This window comes from Chanos chanos, chromosome 5, assembly GCF_902362185.1.
Source record: "Chanos chanos chromosome 5, fChaCha1.1, whole genome shotgun sequence".
NCBI classification, from domain to species: domain Eukaryota; kingdom Metazoa; phylum Chordata; class Actinopteri; order Gonorynchiformes; family Chanidae; genus Chanos; species Chanos chanos.
The window spans coordinates 52,342,923-52,363,500 of record NC_044499.1 but is presented as its reverse complement, the minus strand read 5'-3'; the positions used below and the strand labels follow the sequence as shown (position 1 = coordinate 52,363,500).

Genomic DNA, 20,578 nt, shown 5'->3' with positions numbered 1-20,578 from the left:
GGTCACTGTTTGGAATGTGGGGTGTGGCATTTTTTTGGCCAGTATCCTCTGTGGAGGTTTGCTTTGGTTATGTAAGGATAAATGTGGTCTTTCAGAGGTGAGAGAAAGACAGAGTCCATATTCACAGCACTGAGGGACACACACATGAGCTGAGACAGCCTGTGTGTCCCAGACTGACTGATGGACAGCACAGGTTTGTGGAGTGAACTGGATTATCTGTTCTGAGCAAATGACGAATTTCACAAAACAACACAGACCTTAGGCTGGTGTGGAAGGTCTCTGTGGTTCTGCTAAATAAAATCAGCCTATTAAATTTGCCATTGGTCTTTTTAATTTACAGTGCAATGATTCAGTGTGCGACTTGATTTTCCCTATGACTGACTATCATCCTGGTGTCATAACTATAACTTACAGACGATTTAAGCACCGTTTTTTTTCACATATGATCTCATTAATTTGTTTCTGTCATTACAATGCTAGTCTGAACAACCACACATATGGATATATATATATTCAGAATAAAAATGTGTGTGTTTATGTGTGAATTAATCAGCTTGAATTCATTTTTTAAAAATATCACACAGACACTTGCTTATGTGACGACTGTATATTGGTTAAATGTGTTTAGCTTATGTTTGTGGTAACAAGACTCGCTGTATGTTGTAAGGTCTCTTGGCTATCTCTGCTATCTTGGCTGCTAGTAGTGTTTGCCCTGGGCCGCTAATGTCCGGAGCAAAAGGGCATTCCTGGAACACAAACATCAAAAGGTATGAGAAAACCCTTCGCCACTCAAATATGGCTATTAAGAATCTAAACATAAATGTTTCTAAGGCTTAGAACCGCCCACCATATGCCTTCTCATTGGATAAAAGTGCAAGTCGTTTCGCGGAATCGGCATCCTGTTGGATGGATGGTGTGACGCGAGCATACCCTTCCAAAACCAACACACATACAGGGACAACACCGCTCCGGCCGCACGGAGATCAGTGCATAACAGATTTCTCTTCCTGCGGCGCTAGAATCTCAGTCGAACCATTGCTTATTTTCAAAAATGAAATTCGTTAGGTTTATTATGAAGAACGCTGCCTTGGCCAGTGTGCCAAAACACATCGAACATTTCTCTAAATTTTCGCCCTCGCCTCTTTCAATGAAGCAGTTTCTCGATTTTGGTGAGTAATCTCCCCTCCTCAGAGAAAGGCATTTTATTGTCGTGTTCAATATAGTCACCCTATTCGTCGCAGTGGACTGTAGACTTGTAGCATATCCTACAAGCTCTTTGCAGGAATTATCCATCCCAGACGGACCAGGGCTCAGTCAAGGTCCATTCACAGTGCTAATATGAACAATTAATTTTGTGGCTTTCTGGATGCATGTTTTGTAATGAAGTGAGATTGAGGGAGAATGCAATTGTGCATTGGTCCATTCTGCCTACGGAGCTGCCAAAACTGGTGCAGGCTCTCCTGTGAAATACTGGTCACCTCAGGCCAGTGTTGCATCAGCATGCTTGGGCAGCCTGTTAAACATGGGACCACGGCCGTTAATGAGCCCACTATCTGTCCTCATTACGGAAGGGATCTCTTAATAGGGAAAACAATTCAGAGTATTCTATTATGCCCGCAATCAATCGATAATGTTCTTCAAATCCCATTCGGTCAAACACTTCGCTTATTTGGAAGTTTCAGTCAGTGTTAACCGTCTTTTCCAGGTTCTTCCAATGCGTGTGAGAAAACGTCCTTTGTTTTTTTGAGACAAGAGCTCCCTGTCCGCCTGTCTAATATCATGAAGGAAATCAATCTACTTCCCGACCAGTTGCTAACTACCCCATCCGTGCAGATGGTTCAAAGCTGGTAAGTAATGGATCTGTCTGAAACCTTAGTAATTTGCCTGAGTTCCATGTTTTATTTTGGTCTACTGAGCGGGAAGGTGAGCGAACTCTAGCCACACTTGACCACGAGCACAGGACGAAAACACTGTGCCGTAGACAACTTGTAGCTGACCCAAACTGTTGCCTGTGGTGACGTAGTGCATGTGAACTTTGTCCCACATTCTGTATAGTAGCTCCTTGTCGGCAGCTACGGGGGGGGACTGGGGTAGCGTGTTGTTATGTGTTCTGAACTTTGGCCCAGTTATTTTCACCTCTGCGTGCTCGGCAGAGTCAAATAAGTCCAGATGTAACTCTCCGACTTACAGGAAATTCCTTGACCGTAAAGTCAGTAGAGTTTAGATCATGTCGGTGGTAGCAGGACGGTACGGTGACTAGTTAGATTTTGTTTGTAAATAAGGGCACATGGGTTGTTCTCTCTTAGCTGGCTGGAAAACAGTTGATTCAGCTCTGTGTCTTGCTGAAGCACTGTGTGCCTGGTAACAATCCACATTCTGTGTGTTTGTGTGTTTGTGTGTGTGTGTGTGTGTGTGTGTGTGTGTTCAGGTACATCCACAGTTTGATGGAGATTTTAGAGTTTCTGGAGAGACGCCCTGATGACCACAGAGTTCTGGAAGAGTAAGTCCGCAGCGCTGTCCTCAGACTCTAAGATTAGTGTCTGGATGTAAAGCCTGAGGTTTAACGTATCATTTTTGAAAATAACTTTCAGTCTGTTTTTAATCTCAGTCTGTGCTGCTGTCTCAGAAGGGTTTGTGTCTTTAGCTGTGAAAAAATCACTAATATGATGTTGCTGAGGGACAATGGAGAGAAAATCCAACTGCAGGCCTGTATGTGTGGTCGCACTGAACACCGGCCCACTGCTGTTTTTCTCCTGTCAGATTCGTGGAGGCTCTGGTCAAAATCAGAAACCGACACAATGATGTGGTACCTACGATGGCCCAAGGGGTGATTGAGTATAAAGAGGCTTTTGGTCAAGACCCCGTCACCAACCAGAACATCCAGTATTTCCTCGACCGTTTCTACATGAGTCGAATATCCATCCGGATGCTAATCAACCAACACAGTGAGTGTGTGTGTGTGTGTGAGTTGAGCCTTTACCCATCAGAGCAGAAATGATCTGTGCTTTTCCTGAAGAGTCACTGTATCTGCTGACTCATTGGAATACTTGGAATATTGGAACACTGTACAAAAGAACTAACCCCAGTTTAATGCTTAGAGTCCAGACAAACTCTCTCAGACAGCGTTTCTCAAATCTGGTTCTGGGGACCCACATGGCAGTACAGTTCTGCTGGAGTCCAGTGGTACCACTCCTGACTTAGCTGCTCATTACTGGGTCCTTGGCCTCTTTAACCAGGTTTGCGGCGTTAGATGTTAATGAAAGTGTGTCGCCCCCAGGGTCTCCAGTACAGGAGTTGAGAAACACTGCTCTGAGGTAAGAATTTGGATAGAGCCAGTGAAGCAGACCGCCCCCCCCCCTCTCTGTGTTTCATATTCTCAGTATTTGGTATCTGGTTGTGTTTTGATGTGGACTGATCTTCTCCTGTTGACAGCTCTGCTTTTCGAGGGCACTGCAAATCCTCTTCATCCAAACACTATTGGCGGCATTGATCCTCACTGTGAAGTGGCTGAGGTGGTCAAAGGTACAGTGTGTCCGGAACTCCACTGTCTGTACTCAGGCTGATCTTTAAGAGAGCTCTGTGTATGGTACTGTCTGTACTCAGGCTGATCTTTAAGAGAGCTCTGTGTATGGTGCTGTCTGTACTCAGGCTGATCTTTAAGAGAGCTCTGTGTATGGTGCTGTCTGTACTCAGGCTGATCTTTAAGAGAGCTCTGTGTATGGTACTGTCTGTACTCAGGCTGATCTTTAAGAGAGCTCTGTGTATGGTACTGTCTGTACTCAGGCTGATCTTTAAGAGAGCTCTGTGTATGGTACTGTCTGTATTCAGGCTGATCTTTAAGAGAGCTCTGTGTATGGTATTGGTTTAGAGAGAGGAGAGTTTAACAGCGGGTTGCGGTAAAACGTCAGTGACTCAGGACGGTGTGATAAAAATATCTCAGCACTAAAATCCTACGACTTAAAATGATGCTGCAGGTTTAGTCAAATCGTTATCAGTCAAGCTTTCGTTCACTTCTCAGTGAGAAAACATGGTGTTAATGCAGAAATTCTCAGATAATGGCCAGAGCTCAGGCTCTGTTAATTCATCCTAACGTGATAAATGAGCTGTTAATTAATCACAATGTGCTAATCGGGCTGTAGAGTAAGTAATTGTCCTGTTTTTTCATAATCACATCAAACCTGCGGCAGCGAAATGGTAATTTGCTCTGTGTGGTTTGTGTGGTTAGTGTATGTTTTGTGTGACTTTTTCCAGACGCGTATGAGAGCGCCAGGCTGCTGTGTGATCAGTACTATCTGGGCTCCCCCGGCCTGTCTCTGCAGGAGCTGAACAGTGAGTGTGTGCCAGTGGCGGGAAATGTGCTCCGTTATCAGTAATCACTCGTTACATAACTGTTCCGCTCGGCCCCTGCACAAACCACCGGCCTCACGTTAGTGGCTGCATTCCTGCGTTCACTTGTTCTGTTCATTTGACTGGTGACTTTCCACACTGCATTATCAGACACACACACACACACACACACACACACGTGGTATCTGATGAGTGGCATTAATGAGGGTGGGGGAGTGCTGGGTGTTTGACACGGTCAGACAGTGCGGACACAGACACACGGGTCCTTTGACTCTAAGACAGCGAGCAATGCATTTAAACAAAACTCACACCGTGTGCTCTGTGAAACACGTCAAAAGCTTCATAACCCAACGAATCAACAGGCTATGTCAGATCTTTACGTACAAATATCTGTCTTCCTCTCTCTCTCACAGCCAACGACAGGAATCGGCCAATCAGCATGGTGTATGTGCCGTCTCATCTGTACCATATGCTGTTCGAGCTGTTTAAGGTACATTTACGACCGTCCCCCTCTTTCCCATCACTGTTTATGGAACCAGAGCAGCCGTTGCCATGACAATGTCCTCCTCCCGCAGAATGCCATGAGGGCGACCATTGAGAGTCATAAAGAGGGGGCGAGTCTCCCTCCCATTCATGTGATGGTGGCACTGGGAGGAGAGGACCTCTCCATTAAGGTGAGAGGAAGCTGACTGGTTTTCAAAGCACATGCACAAACACACACACACACACACAGGAAACACAGAAGCACCTTCTGAACGTGATTTGATTAGTTTATTAGTTTGTTTGTTTTTTTTGGGGGGGGGGGGGGGGGGGGGGGGGGGTTTGGCCCTAAACTTCAGTGTAAATGTGTTATGTAAAACCCCACAGTAATCCAGAGATTAATGTTAATTCACAGCTCTAATCTCTGACAAGATTAAGTGGATTTGGAGCATGTGGACTGCCATGTTAAAGGCGCATGTTTTAGACCAGTCCCAGTGGAAGTGTCACTGCGCTGGTGATGCACAGCTGAGCAGTACCTTTGGTTGGTTACCTTGACAACATAATGACTAGGTGCGCTGACTCATGGCGGACCAATGGCGAGGCCGTGAGCAGAGGCCACGGGGCATGTCTCCCTGGCAGCGCCTTTTGACGGATCGTTTCCATGGTGATGCCATGCGTTCTTTCAGCTCTTGGCTCCTAGCTTTCAATCTCGTCTGTCTTTCTCAGCTGTTTGGAACAAGCTTTCTTTTTGTTTGTTTGTTTGTTTGTTTGGAACCAACTCTTTGTTTGTTCTTTCTCTCCGTACAGGTGAGTGACAGAGGTGGCGGTGTGCCCTTCAGGAAGATGGAGAGTTTGTTCAGCTACATGTATTCAACTGCCCCCACCCCACTGATCGGACAGCAGCAAACAGCCCCACTCGTGAGGACTTTTTACATACACACACACACACACACACACAGTCATATATATATATATATACACACACTCACACTCACACGTAGACACGCACACACACACACACACACACACACACACACACACAGAGTCATATATATATATACACACACTCACACTCTCACGCATAGACACACACACACACAGTCATATATATATATATATATATATATACTCACACTCATACGCATAGACACGGACACACACAGTCATATATATATACACACACACTCACGCTCACACGCATAGACACACACACTTACACATATCTATATACACACAAACACAAAGAAAAACAAATACACACAAATCTAAACCCACATACACACACATCCATTTCCAATCTGAGCCATGCTAATAGCTTTGATAACAGTACTGGAAGCCTTTTGTTTAATATAGTGTATCCTAGCAGGCCTAATTGCCAAGAGCAGTGTGTTAATGAGCTAATTACTAAGGCCAAGAGACTGGTCTGTCTAAGTCTTGTTAGTGGCAGTAATGTAGTGGTGTCTCTGAGTATAAAAGGATACTCATTCTGAAAAGCACAGAGAGTGTGTGCGTCTGTGTGTGTGTGTGCGTCTGTGTGTGTGTGTGTGTGTGTGCGCGTCTGTGTGTGTGTGTGTGTGCGTCTGTGTGTGTGTGTGTGTGCGTCTGTGTGTGTGTGTGTGTGCGTCTGTGTGTGTGTGTGTGTGCGTCCGTGTGTGTGTGTGCGTCCGTGTGTGTGTGTGCGTCTGTGTGTGTGTGTGTGTGTGTGTGTGTGCGCGTCTGTGTGTGTGTGTGTGCATCTGTGAGTGTGTGTGTGTGCGTTTGTGTGTGTGTGTGTGTCTGTGTGTGTGTGTGTGTCTGTGTGTGTGTGTGCGTCTGTGTGTGTGTGTGCGTCTGTGTGTGTGTGTGTGTGTGTGTGTATGTGCGTCTGTGTGTGTCTGTGTCTGTGTGTGTGTGTGTGTGTGTGTATGTGCGTCTGTGTGTGTGTGTGTGTGTGTTTAGGCTTTTTGTTGACGGGGGGCTCTTGTTTGTACTCTGCAGGCTGGGTTTGGTTACGGCCTGCCGATCTCCCGGCTGTACGCCCAGTACTTCCAGGGAGACCTGCAGCTGTATTCCATGGAAGGACACGGCACAGACGCCGTCATTCATCTGAAGGTACTGTTTCGTTCCACACCCGCACACCTTTGCGTTTCTCTCGGTTCTGTGTGTATGGAGCTGTGCAGTGGCCTTTGTTAACAAACAGGCCCCTGTAAGGGCGTGACGTTTAAAGCAGTTTTTGGTCTGTGTTGTAAGTGTTGAAGTCAGTATGGGGAAAGGGAGTGTGGTGGAGAGAAGGCTTCGCTCTCTGACCTAAACATCGTGCTGTGTTCCCCACAGGCTCTGTCCACTGACTCTGTGGAGAGACTTCCTGTGTATAACAAAACCGCTTGGCGAAACTACAAAGTCAGTCAGGTGGCTGATGACTGGTGCCTGCCCAGCCGTGAGCCTCTGGACCTGGCCGTGTTCAGACTGGCCAAGTGAGACGGACCGGCCCGGACCGCCCGGGTCCGTCACTGAGCGTGAGAGGGAAACGGAGACGCCCAGCGGGATCAGAGAGCAGTGACGCCGCCGACTGAAGATCCACAGACTTCATAAAGCTTCGTAACCTCCTAGCGAAGCTTCGTAACCTCGCAGTAGTTGCATGGCTTTTTTGTCTACACCCAGAGCATCTCATAGAATCTGAGTTAGAAGTTTTTCTGTTTTGTTTTGTTTTGTTTTGAAATAAGAGTGTTATTACAGTGTTTTATTTCAGTCAGGCAGATGGGCTGAGACAGAGTCTTAATGAGGAGCTTTTGGGTCATCACTACCGGGGAGTGGTAGTGTGGAGGAGTCAGACGTGTGAGATCTCCCACGGTGGACCGGAGGACGAGGAGTAGCCGCTGGTATTGGACAGGTGGAGAGGAGGACGGGGGAGATGGCCGACGCCCCAGAGGCGGTAGACGGATCAGTATGTAACGACAGGCATATGCAGAGGAATTTTACGGTGATGCTCTTGTGAAGGACGCGGAAGTTAGGATGGAGAGGTTTTGTGGAATTATTCATAGTGAGACTCTCATTAGCCATGAGGAGTGCAGTCTACTCAGGACCCACTGAGCAGTATGTCTCACAACTGATCGCTCAGCGGGTCGGTGAGCAAGGTGTTTCAGTGATAGACCAGAACCAGACTGCTTTTTCAAACGGGTCTACATGACACGGGACCTAGACAGTGTTAGAGAGTGAAAGAGGATGTTTGTCAGACTGAAGACGCATCAGAGAATCAGTATCAGTCCAAGTCTTGTCCTCTGTTTGTCAGAGAGTCGAGCTTGATTTGAAACAGTAGAGATCACAGAGTTGCTAAAAAGCAGCAGAGTTTAGCCAGCAGCCTTTGGGTGGTTCCCAGAGGAGACGCAGTGGAGTATTTTCAGTGGTGGCTGTGTGCGTGTGTGCGTGCGTGCGTGCGTGCGTGTGTGTGTGAGAGTGTGTGTGAGAGTGTGTGTGAGAGTGTGTGTGAGTGTGTGTGAGTGTGTGTGAGTGTGTGTGAGTGTATGTATGTGTGTGTGTGTATGTGCGTGCGTGCGTGCGTGCGTGTGTGTGTGAGTGTGTGTGTGTGTGTGTGTGTGTGTGTGTCTGTCTGTCTGCCTGTCCATGTTTGTGTGCGTGTGTGCGTGTGTGCGTGTGTGTGTGTGTGTGTGCGTGTGTGTGTGTGTGTGTGTGTGTGTGTGTGTGCGTGTGTGTGTGCGTGTGTGCGCGTGTGTGTGTGCGCGTGTGTGTGAGTGCGTGTGTGTGTGTGTGTGTATATGTGTGTGTGTGTGTGTGTGTGGTGTGTGTGTGTGTGTGTGTATATGTGTGTGTGTGTGTGGTGTGTGTGGTGTGTGTGGCGTGTGTGTGTGTGTGTGTGTGTGTGTGTCACTACAGTTGGTCTGTTTCCATTTGGCCCCTATGGCAGGTCGCTGAGGCATGTGACTCGTGTCCGCATACACACACACACACACACGCACACACGCACACACACACGCACACACGCACACACGCACACATACACACACACAGACACACACACACACACACACACACACACACACACATACACACACACACACACACACACACTCTCTCCTTCCAAACATCATCAGTGTATGACTTGACAGATATTGTTACTGCTGTGTTTTGCGGAACTGGCTGAGCCTCGTGTCTCATGATACTAAATCAGTGTTTGGTGAGTGACAGGCTGACGCTCTCCTAGAGTCACTGTGTCATCAGTGACGGGGATTATTTTCCCAGGCCAGTTCATTACCTGTAAAATACGCTAATCTGTTTAATGTGTGTAACGGGGCTGAGAGTGTACCAGGGCAGGGACCTGTTAGGGCTTTGGTTAAAGAGCTGCGTGGTTAGAGACAGGACCATAACTCAGCACATGTCCCGTTTGAGTTCATGTTAGGACTCAAATCTCAGATGTGTGTCGAATCCCAGAGTAAGAGCACTGATCCAGGATCGCTGTGTGCCTTTGATCCTTAGAAGTAGAAGCTAGTGGAGCTGGTCCTAGATCAGTACCCTGAGAAATGCTTATGTGCCTTCCCTAAACAGAGGCCTAACTAACAGTGAAGGACCATACTAATGTACTGTGTGTCTGTTTCATATTCATTCATTTCTTATCATAGGAAAGTGCTGAAAATATTATGACACTATATATGTAACTATGTAATTGTGATATTTTTGTAATAAAATGTTTTGTCCACAATGAAATGACTGGCCGTCTTGTGGATCATTTTCTCTAGCCAGCGTCCTTCTGAGCACAATGCATATTGAGTTTATGAATCCATATCCGTATGTGGGTGTCACCACGGAACATCCGTATGTGGGTGTCACCACGGAGACCACAGGTAAACAGAACATTGTGTATCTCGGTGTCGCTGGCTGAGTACATCTATTCATGTACATTTATTCATTCAGCAGATGCTTTATCCAAAGCCACTTCGGAGGCAGGAAGACCAAGTATTGAGGAGCTGTCTGTTGCATAAGTGTCATTGCTAAGCTCAGCATCAGAGCAGACTGACATGTAAGAATGTTGAAGGCAAATAACAGAGTGGCCCACAAGTGGGACAAAGATCCCCCAAAGATCCCCACCTCTGACAACAAGGTCCCCACCTCTCACAACAAGTATCACAGTTAGTGCTATGTAGTAGCAGTCACTGAGGGAAGGAAATGTACATCATGTAAAGAGACAGTGCACACAGGACAGTGAAAGTGTAGGTTTGCAGTGATGGTAGGTAGGGATTGAGTGTAGAAGGGGGGCTTAGTTACTGGAACATTAGAGTCGATGGGGCAGTAGGTAGGGGTTGAGTGTAGAAGGGGGGCTTAGTTACTGGAACATTAGAGTCGATGGGGCAGTAGGTAGGGATTGAGTGTAGAAGGGGGGCTTAGTTACTGGAATGTGAGAGTCGATGGGGCAGTAGGTAGGGGTTGAGTGTAGAAGGGGGGCTTAGTTACTGGAACATTAGAGTCGATGGGGCAGTAGGTAGGGGTTGAGTGTAGAAGGGGGGCTTAGTTACTGGAACATTAGAGTCGATGGGGCAGTAGGTAGGGGTTGAGTGTAGAAGAGGGGCTTAGTTACTGGAACGTGAGAGTCGATGGGGCAGTAGGTAGGGGTTGAGTGTAGAAGGGGGGCTTAGTTACTGGACTGGTTTGTAGAGGTAAGTGTTTCACAGGAAAGGTGAGTCTTCAGGAGCTGACCAGACAGAGTTGATAAACTCATTCCACCATCCAGGAAACACACATATAAAGCATCCCCACCGTGGCTTTCTGCTGCGAGGTGGTGGAATCACTGATAGTGTCTGTGTGATAAGAAAACAGTGGGATGCTAAGGAACTCAGGGCAAGTTCCTGACTAATGGCTAATATGACATTCAACCCCAAGGTCATACCAGAGGGCACAGGCATGTGACCCCTGACGTGAAGGGAATTATTTTAAGTTGTGCGTGAGGGACACATGTATAGAGAAGGACTGGCTGTGCTTCATTCTGATTGGTTGTTTGAGGACTGCAGTTGGATTTTAAGGCCTTGCTGGGGAGTGAAGATGATTGACAGTTAATGATGGATTGACAGGTAATGTTTGAGATTCTCTCAGCCAACATTCTGCCAAGTGAATCTGAGAAACTCTCAGACGAAGGTCAGGGGAGGGGGTGGGGGAACATGAGAACCTGTTGCGGGGGGGGGGGGGGTTGATGAAAGAGACAAGAAATAAGAAACAAGATGAAAGAAGAGCAATGTTTGCCCACATTCAGGGAGCTGCATCACATCCATTACTGAACACACTCACACTGAGTGATGTGTGTGAGACCTGTTGGTAGTGGCCCTTACTTTCCTGTGGTGGCTGTAGAATGGCTGTGGTTGAGGCTCACAGTGCAGAAGTTGTTTACCGTCCTGTTGTTTACCGTCCTGTTGTGGTCTCAGTCCCCTCTCACCTCCTCAGGCATCTGCTGGTAGGAACCGACTGTGAGATCTGTTCTGTTCTGCTATGTGTGTCACACAGCGTGTTTCACCCCATGCCCCGCGTCACACACACCCCCAGCCCGCCCGTGTAGGGTAAGTCAGCGTGTGTGTTTACGCCCCGTGTGTTGGGAAAGCTCTCAGTCCCCGTAATGACGGACAGAGAGTCAAATGCGTCTCCTCTTTTGTCCTGGACTCTGCTCAGACTTTAACCAAAGCCCCCTGGGTTGTCATATCCCTTATTAAGTAACATATTGCGTGTGTGTGTGTGTGTGTGTGTTGTCACACACCTGTGTTTGCGCTGTCCAAACAGGTGAAGCATTAAGTGCTGAGGAGAATCTGATAACCGAGTCCAGATGGACGGCTTCTTGGAGACGGCTATGTACAGCAGCTGTTTAGGGTATTTAAGCCACACTCACTCTCTCGTGTTCAAGAATCTAAGGTGACTAAATGTGTGTGTGTGTGTGTGTGTGTGAGTGTGTGTATGTGTTAGTGTGTGTGTGTGTGTGTGTGTGTGTGTGTGTGTGTGTGTGTGTATGTGTGTATGTGTGTCCAAGCACAGTGGTGGTTTCCAGGGAGTAGTCTGATAAAAGACCTGTCCTCTGAATGGGCCGCTGACAGTGGGAAAGGAATAGACCCAAACCCGACAAAAACAGAACTGGGTCCTGGGTTTCTCCCCGTCACATGTCTGGCACCGCTCTGAACAGGGCTCCCTGCCATGGCCTCTCACTTCTGTTTAAAACACAAGGGTTCTGAGCACCACAATAACACAAACACTGTTCTGTTTTTTAGTTCTGGAAGACTGCTAACAAAGAAAAGGAACTGCCTAATTCCTTTAGTCGTGACAAACTGAATCCCCAATTGATTTTTCCATCAGATTTGTAATGATGATTCAGATGTGGCCATATTCTCCTTGACATGATGGTGTTTTTATATTCAAATGGGATGAGACTGGTGTTGCTAATCAGGAAACATCATACTGTCCAGAGAGAGCCCAATCACAGTTCTCCTGTACATAGAACAAACTCTCTATGGAACATTCTGGTTTCTTAATGAGAATGTGTGGGGTGATCTTGTTCGTTAAGTCCAGGTTTGATGTAAGGGTTTTTAAATGACTAATAACTGAATTCAAACAACAACACTGTCAGGTGTTCTCCCAGCACCACGCCTCACTCCTCATAAGATTCACTAAAACAGGAAACGTAACATAATCAGTGTCAGCTCATCTATGGCCCCATGACTGTGTAGCCTAGTTCTCCCTCTCTCTCTCTCTCTCTCCCCCCCCTTCTCCCTCTACCTCTACCTCTATGTATGTGTGTCAGTCAGTCCCAGACCACAAGATCAGTAAGGCAAAGGACCTGCTGCCCCCTTGTGGCAAGTTTTAGTAACAACCATTTACCTGCTTGTCCAGGAGTCTAAGTTCAGTGTCTGCAGATGTGGAGCTCAGACGATGTGATGATTGGAGCCGTGTGAGCCGTGTGGACGTTGGCTGAAGAGCTCTGTGTTTAATCTCTGGGTAAAAAGCCCGCGCCTTTGAATGTGCTGATTCTGACTCACTTCTCCTCAAACCACTGATGTGCTATGTGGTTTTGTAACTGATGCTTACAAAGGCACAAATTCCTTCAACTGAACTGACCACTGTTTCAGTGGAAATGCTATACAATTTGCATGCATATTTATACACATACACATACACATACATTTACATTACATTTATTTAGTTGATGCTTTCATCCAAAGTGACTTACAAGTGGGGAAACAATTCAAGATCCTGTATAGTGAGAAAATTTATGAGTATTACATCTGCTTAAAGTGCAAGCAATAAGTGTGAGTGTATATATATATATGTATATGTATATATATGTATATATGTATGTGTGTGTGTGTGTGTGTGTGTGTATATATACACACAAGCACATATGTATGAATTCACATATTTGTATTTGTCATACATACTGTACCAGTCAAAAGTTTGGACAAACCTTCTAATTCAGTGTTTTTTCTTTATTTTTATTATTTTAATTTTCTACATTGTAGAACAATGCTGACGGCATCAAAACTATGAAATGACATATATGGAATTATTCATTCATTCATTCATTCATTCATTTTCTAAGCCGCCTATCCTATTTAGGATCGTGGGGGGTGCTGGAGCGTCTCCCAGTGCTCATTGGGCAAAAGGCGGGTAAACATCCTGGACAGGTCGCCAGTCCATCGCAAGGCAGACACACAGACAAACACATTCACTCACACATTCACACCTACGGGGCAACTTAGTGTTTCCAATTTACCTGACCTGCATGTCTTTGGACTATGGGAGGAAACCGGAGCTCCTGGAGGAAACTCCACACAGAGACAGGGAGAACATGCAAACTCCACACAGAAAGGACCCTGGCCGCCCGGCCGGGAATCAAACCCGGGACCTTCTTGAGGCAACAGCGCTACCCACTGCATCTCCGTGCCGCCCACAAGGAATTCTGTAGTAAGCAAAAAAAGTGTAAACAAAGCACAATGTAGAAAACAGTAAACATAAAAAAAACCCTGAATGAGTAGGTGTGTCCAAACTTTTGACTGGTACTGTATATATATATCTGTGTGTGTGTGTGTGTGTGTAAAGTGTAATTACAGTTTGGAAGTTTGGATTGGTTATCAGATTAAAATCAGTATTGATTACCATAAAGTTTTATGAAAAGTCTCTTAGGTCTATGGGATGGTAAGTGTTAGTGCTTGTTTCTCTCTCTCTCTCTCTCTCTCTCTCTCTCAGTAAGTTTTTTACCACGTCTCATGGTAAGAAAACACACAGTAGCATAAATTCCTGTGAATGTTAGCAGTCTGTTTGTGAAAAGTCACACCACAAGCCTTCAGTAAGACAGCGAGAGTGTGAAGGTGCGGTGGGGGCTAAGGGGCGTGGCTTAGAGAGGCCCACTATATAAACCCAGCTCTGACGCGCCGTTTCGCCTTTAGTGCACGCAACTGTCCCCTGAGCATGAAGGTAAGTGTCAGACACCGTGACAGTCTAAAATCCATTTGAACCGGATCTCAGGATTTTGACACATCTTCTGTAAGACGAGAAAAACTGCCGTTGAAAATGTTCTGTTTGGGTTTTGGATTTTTCTTCACAGTTTATCGGATGATGTGTGTGTATCACTGCATTACACAAGAAAAAAGAGAAAAAATGTGACACCAGGATAATATTTTAAGCCTGTTATATTTTGCCCCAGAGTAAAGTCAGTTCAACGTGTCAAAGCAGAAAGCCATCTTAAAATTTGAAGTCCGTGTGTTTTTTAAATTTTCTTTTGTCCTGGTAGTGAAGTGAGCTGTGTCTAAAAAAGTATGAAACTTGTCTTCTAAGTTTTTCCACCTTTTGTCCAGATGAGCACTTGTCTTCGGGTGTTGGCGGCACTGTGTGTCTGCGTTGGCGGGACTGACAACACACACGTATCTGTAAGTTCACGTCAACCCGTCCTGTCTGGAAAACAAAGATACACCTTCAAATATGAGTTTAGCATATCCCTTTATAGCATCAAATACAGACATCCTCAGTGTTTTTTTTTTTTATCATGTGTGACTTTATGATGTTGTAACGCAGATCAGATATTTAAATCCATATTTAATTAATTACAATTACATTCAATTTCAATTATATTCTATTATGAATATGATATGTCACAGTGTTGTACACTGTAATAGCAATATTTTCTCTGTTTTTTTAATATGATTCTATAGTTATTGGATTAAACTGATAAGTAACTGATAAGTATTATTATAGTTGTACAGACCAGTCAAAAACACAGTTATTAAAACCGTTATCGTAAACATAAAACGTACGTTTAAAAAGTGATGGAGAAAGAACAGACATTTTGATCCGAGTTCATGTGGTTTTGACATGAGTATGTTTGTTGTAGAGTGCAGGAGGAGGGTTTTTTTTGTTAGTTAAATCTGCATATTTTTAATTATGACTTTGTCCCGTAGCATGAATTAAAAGAGTGGAAGATGGCAGGTCAGCCAGTGCATGAGCAGCTGGCGTTGATCTACAGGGTAAATACAGCACTGCAATGTCTCTTTTCCATATCTCCCATAGCTCAGATCATCTGCCTCTTCAAAATCATTTGCATGGCACTTTATTCAACACACAGTTTGCAAAGTGGTGTTCGTCAATTTGTCAAGTTCAAACGGATTTTAAAAAGTAAAACGAGATAAAACCAAAGAGAAATAAAACACATTAAGGACATTAAGGAGAAATTAATAACACAGAGAACAAATGGTTAAAAACACAATAAAATGAAAAAAGAAGAGAAATTCAAAACAGCATCTAGTTAAAGGCAATGTCAATTCAATAAAATAAATATGTTCTAAGGTCCTTTTTGAAATCACCTAGCGAATTCATAGTGAATCCTCTTGATACAACTCTCTCTCTCTCTCTCTCTCTCTCTCTCTTTCTCCCGCCGTCCCTCTCTCCCTCTGTCCCTCTCTCTCTGTGTGTGTGTGCGCGCGTGTGTGTGTGTGTGCGTGCGTGTGTGTGTGTTTGCGTGTGTGTGTGTGTGTGTGTGTGTGTGTGTTTGCGTGTGTGTGTGTGTGTGTGTGTGTGTGTGTGCGTGCGTGTGTGTTTGTGTGTGTGTTTGCGTGTGTGTGTGTGTGTGTTTGTGTGTGTTTGCGTGTGTGTGTGTATGTGTGTGTGTGTGATCACGCAGGAGGTGGAGAGTTTGAGATGTGAACAGGCAGCACTGAAGCACAAACAGGAGGCACTGAGTGAGGTAACTGACTTTTAATAAAGATCTGGCCTCTGACCTCTGACACAGGCTCAGACACAGCAGGGGCCATTAGGAGTATACTGTAAAATGTGGCTTATCTGTCTGACTGTGGGTTTGTTCAGGTTCTCACTGTGGGAATGAATGACACATCCATACAGACAGGTGAGTGGATCACTCTTTTTTGTCTACTGCGCAGTTATAGTGTGGTACACTCAGGTTTTCATTCCGCCCATTTTAAAGAGTTAAAAATTTTCAAAGGGAGCAAAATTTGGATGGATGGATGCCACTCACAGAGACCTTTCTTTCTTTTCCTGGTGCTGACAGACAGCAGCTCTTTGCTGTACCCCTTCACTAAGGATGTTGTGGAGGAAGACTCCGTTGAAGAAGATCACATGTATGACCCATGCTTTCGCTACACAGCTCTAGACCAACCCTGGAGAGCCACCAACTACTCCCGCACAAACAGCATGTGTGACCGTAAAGTTGAGTGGAGAGGCTGGTACCGTCTTTACTACCGCGGGAAGAGCCTTCAGATGCCCGAGAGGTGTGTGAGTAGGCGCATGTGTGGAACCCACGCCCCGCTCTGGTTGGCCGGCGGGCATCCGCGACTCCGCGACGGAATAGTCATACGTCAAGTCTGTGGACACTGGAAAAAGGGCTGCTGCGCGTACAAATCGTCTCCAATTGAAGTGAAAAAATGCAGAGGCAATTATTACGTGTATAGGTTCGTGAAGCCACCGACATGCAATCTGGCCTACTGTGCAGGTAGAGCATAACATTTCTTTCGTATATATATCACATACACTTTCTGCGTTTGAGTATATGTGTTGTTAATACTGACGGTCACTCTTTCAGATGTGAATACGCTGGTGTGCGGCACATGCAAAAAAAATGAAATATGTGTGAGCAGGGACAAGGTCAGCTGGAGATGTAAGAAACTAGCGCCAAAAGGTCAGTCCAATAAAGAGGATAAACATCTCAAACTATTCATGCGAGCAAAAATACAGCATCGCGAATGCAAACCACACACACACACACACACACTTTCACGAGTGAAACAATTCTACTTTTCGTGAATCCTGATTCCTCTTGCGAATCTCCACTTTGATAGCTTCTATCTGAGTAAAATTTGGTGGATCTAATTGCAGTGTTTGTTATCCTGATCATATCTCTTCTCACATTGCGTTCCAGTGAGAGTTTTCTTTTACGCATCCTTTCCCGGCCGTCTCTCGGGTAAAGTCAACACGGTTAAGTACAGCAAGGTGTTTGTGAACGTCGGCGGAGGTTTCAGCAAGAGGACCGGTGTTTTCACAGCTCCGGTCACCGGTGTTTATCAGTTTTTCTTCTCGACTCACAGTGGCACGGGCGGCACGAAGAGCGATCTGTGGCTCGTGATAAACGGTTACTGGGTATCACAGTCACACATCAGTCTGCCTACCTCGTCCTCGACGGGGAACCTGTCCACTTACATGACCACGCTGCGTAAAGGCGCACGGGTGTACGTCACCCATAATTATGGACAGTCCTGGGCGAATACTTCATCCAACACCATTACGTTCGGAGGTTCGCTCCTGATGCAGCAAAGATGAAACCAAAGGAACATCTCATCCGTCAAGAAATTGAGTATTTGTGGCAGTTGTAATCACGGGAGAGATGTATTCTCACATGTAGATTGAGGGCTTATTACTTATGTCATTTTCAGGTAATAACTCCTAATTGAATACGGATGTCGTTTAACGATCATGGTGTTTTTTCCTCTAAAGACCTAATCAGTGAAGAAAAACTAAGAATGTAAGTTTTTGATTGCTTTACATTTTCTATGTTTGTTTACAGGTATTTAAAACACGTGTGTATTGTATTCCAGTTGACCATTCAATTATTATAAAAAAATCATTGAGCGAAGAAATAAATGTTAACATATTTGATTCTCTTCTCACATATTTGGTGTTATGTGGCAAGTCCGCAGATAGGAGATCCGCAGATATCAGATAGAATTTAAAGCAAAGAACCGGGGAAAGAACTAGAAAAGTCACGTGATTTACTTTGGAAATTAAATTGTGTTATGACGCAACAGAATTTTGTGAACTCAAAGACATTAAAGAATAAATGTTCGCTCGGCGTTGATATGACAGGAGAGAAAAGACACAAAGCTTTGTGAAAACGTAGACACCATATTAACGCACCGTGTCAGCACCCGTTACTTTTGTAATGACATAAGAATGTCAAATTAAAGAGACTGATTGGATGTGAAGAGAAGGAGGACGCGGCATACGCGGGCTTCGGCTTTAGAGGTAAAACAGTAAGAGCTAGCGCGAGACTAAGCAAGTGCAGCAACACGGAGCCAAATCAACCAGGACAGAGCATGGGCCACCACAGGAGAGGTCGCTTCATAAAATTAAAACAACATGTGTTCTACATATCTATACACTAGTCAGACCTGTTAAATCAATTTAAATGGTTCATTTAATTTCACCATACATTGATTCGAATAATAGTTCTTCATTGTCAAACCCTAAAAAAGGACCCATTCATCCTGTGAACACAAGCCTCTGATCACTTGTGCGGTACTTATATGCGCAGTTTTTAATACTGCTCAGCAATAGGAAAGAAAGAACACCATCACAAATAGCATAGAGACGCACTTGGATATATACGTTTCATTATCTAGAAACTTTGAAAGGTCAATTTAAAATTTGCCCGTTTGCACGAAAAAACACAGGTGATGGAAGCTTGCCCGTACACGTGGAGACACACCCAAATTCATAACACTGACTACAACTTCACTGTCCATATCTCGCAAACGCTCATATACAGTGCACGAGTACACAGAGTTCCCCGGCCAGAAGCACATTTTTAATGTCTTCGTCTGCCTCTCCGTCGTCTCAGTACACCTCCATTGTATGTCATGCAATCCCAATAGTTTATTCACACAACTTTCTCTATTTAATTTCAGTATTAGATTGTATACTTACTTCATTGTTGCTCGTGATGACTGTCATGGCTTTATTTGATCAAGTTATATCATCAATTCATCTTTTTGGTCTGCCTAAAAGTACAAGAGACATCTCAGACTGACGCATAATTTTACATTCCCGCCTTCAGGCGCTAGGTGGAGCACCGGTATTTCATGACGGAAACGTCAGGTCTTCAGTCGATAGACTAGTTGCTTAAATCAGGTGATACAATAGGTTACTTTTGAGACGGTCTTGCTCATATGGCGCTACATTATTGAAACGCAAGTCCTTAAAGACTTACCGACTTCCTCACAAGTCTCCGTCTTATTCACAAACTTTCAACTCTCACAAACTACCTTTAAAACAGGTTGTTTTTTGATGAACACACCTTGCTGTGCCTGGCAAACATTTCTCCTGTTCTAAAGATAAATTATATAAAGTCTCGAAGTATGACATCCTATAATCCCTTTAAGGAACTGAACACTACTAATTTGTGAGTCATTTTATCTTTATGTCGGTTATCCATGCTAACGGTTTGAATCTATAGGCTACGTGCATTTGCTTTTTAAAGATCGTATATCAAAATAATTATTGGCATATTTTATTCTTTTCTATTCAAATACTTATCACGCTCGCTGTGTCTCAAAGGCTGTTACTTTTCTTGGCATCGGACATCAGTACTGTGGGCGCCCAAGGGCCTTTTTTATTACGGGAGAGAGAGAAAGGGAGAGAGAGGCGGGGCATCTGTAGCTACGCTACTGTATGTCAGGCGAGGTTAGTCAAATTCATGGAAAGCCTTTATGGACCAACGCTCGGTTTAACGGACTAACACATACTGAATTCTTGGAGGCAACAGGTTGCCCATTATCTTAAACTACTTATGAAAAGGAAAACTTATTCTGGAATCTACCTTTAGCAACGAGACAACACAACTGGCCAGTAGCAGGCTCGTTTGAGATATTTCTTTTTCAAACATTTTTTTGTCGTGAAAACATGAATGAGAGTTGTTGTATATAGTGATGAGCACAGGGTAATGTGTAAAGATTTAAAATTATCTTTTTCTCAAACTGCTTTCTTTGGTGTATAGCTGTCTTTTAGCCTGTATAGTTTAGGCTACCTAACTGAGCACACTCGTCCGTCGGTCGGAACAGTTATAGGAAGTGCTTTTTAAGTCATTCCAAGGGTTCTGCTCTTTGGACTGAAGGCACCATGGCCGCACACGAAAGTCTGGAATTCGGAAAGGCGGATTTTGTTCTCCTGGATAATGTTTCTCTGGAAGAATTTCTTGCCAACCTTAAACTCAGGTAAGCACGGTCTACGGTCATTCACCTTTGTCAAAGCGATGAGGTAACACCTCATTCTGTAACCAGACAGTCGGTTGTGAGGGTGTACCATCTGAAACTGCTCTGTGACAAACTTGATTCTGCCTCTTGTTGTTTAGAACGCGTTGTCAGGATTGACTCAGGCTGTATGCGGTCTCCTGAAAATATTTGTAACTCTTACTGCATTTTACAAACATAGCATAGCATTAAATGTACTATTTTCTGAGTTTTAAGGATGTGTTTCTCGAAATCTGGGATCATACTCTGTGTGTCAGAGTCAAATG

The 20,578-nt window shown here is 44.8% G+C and overlaps 3 protein-coding genes across 6 annotated transcripts in view; all 3 read left to right on the top strand.

Moving 5' to 3' along the window:
* Positions 1-1,022: 1,022 nt before the first annotated feature.
* pdk2a (pyruvate dehydrogenase kinase 2a) lies at positions 1,023-8,218 on the top strand. Of its 3 annotated transcripts, none has more exons than XM_030774186.1 (11): positions 1,023-1,169; positions 1,706-1,847; positions 2,429-2,500; positions 2,761-2,945; positions 3,433-3,522; positions 4,252-4,329; positions 4,761-4,837; positions 4,923-5,021; positions 5,635-5,745; positions 6,805-6,918; positions 7,141-8,218. In XM_030774186.1, the coding sequence occupies exons 1-11, from the start codon at positions 1,052-1,054 to the stop codon at positions 7,282-7,284; spliced, it is 1,230 nt and encodes a 409-aa protein (XP_030630046.1). In that variant the 5' UTR covers positions 1,023-1,051; the 3' UTR covers positions 7,285-8,218. The 3 variants fall into 3 exon arrangements, with proteins under 3 accessions (XP_030630046.1, XP_030630048.1, XP_030630049.1); XM_030774188.1 differs by having other exon boundaries at positions 4,252-4,335; XM_030774189.1 differs by having other exon boundaries at positions 4,252-4,339; positions 4,771-4,837.
* A 1,626-nt stretch (positions 8,219-9,844) lies between these two features.
* Positions 9,845-17,623, top strand: LOC115812681 (uncharacterized). The gene is made up of 3 exons (XM_030775166.1): positions 9,845-9,947; positions 16,343-16,783; positions 17,210-17,623. The coding sequence occupies exons 1-3, from the start codon at positions 9,845-9,847 to the stop codon at positions 17,605-17,607; spliced, it is 942 nt and encodes a 313-aa protein (XP_030631026.1). The 3' UTR covers positions 17,608-17,623.
* A 2,155-nt stretch (positions 17,624-19,778) lies between these two features.
* Positions 19,779-20,578, top strand: part of myo1d (myosin 1D) — an 83,969-nt gene continuing 83,169 nt past the window's right edge. For both annotated transcript variants that reach the window (XM_030773908.1, XM_030773909.1), the window contains exon 1: positions 19,779-20,276. In XM_030773908.1, coding sequence (XP_030629768.1) covers positions 20,182-20,276 — 95 coding nt within the window. In that variant the 5' untranslated portion in view covers positions 19,779-20,181. The remainder of the gene's footprint in view (positions 20,277-20,578) is intronic.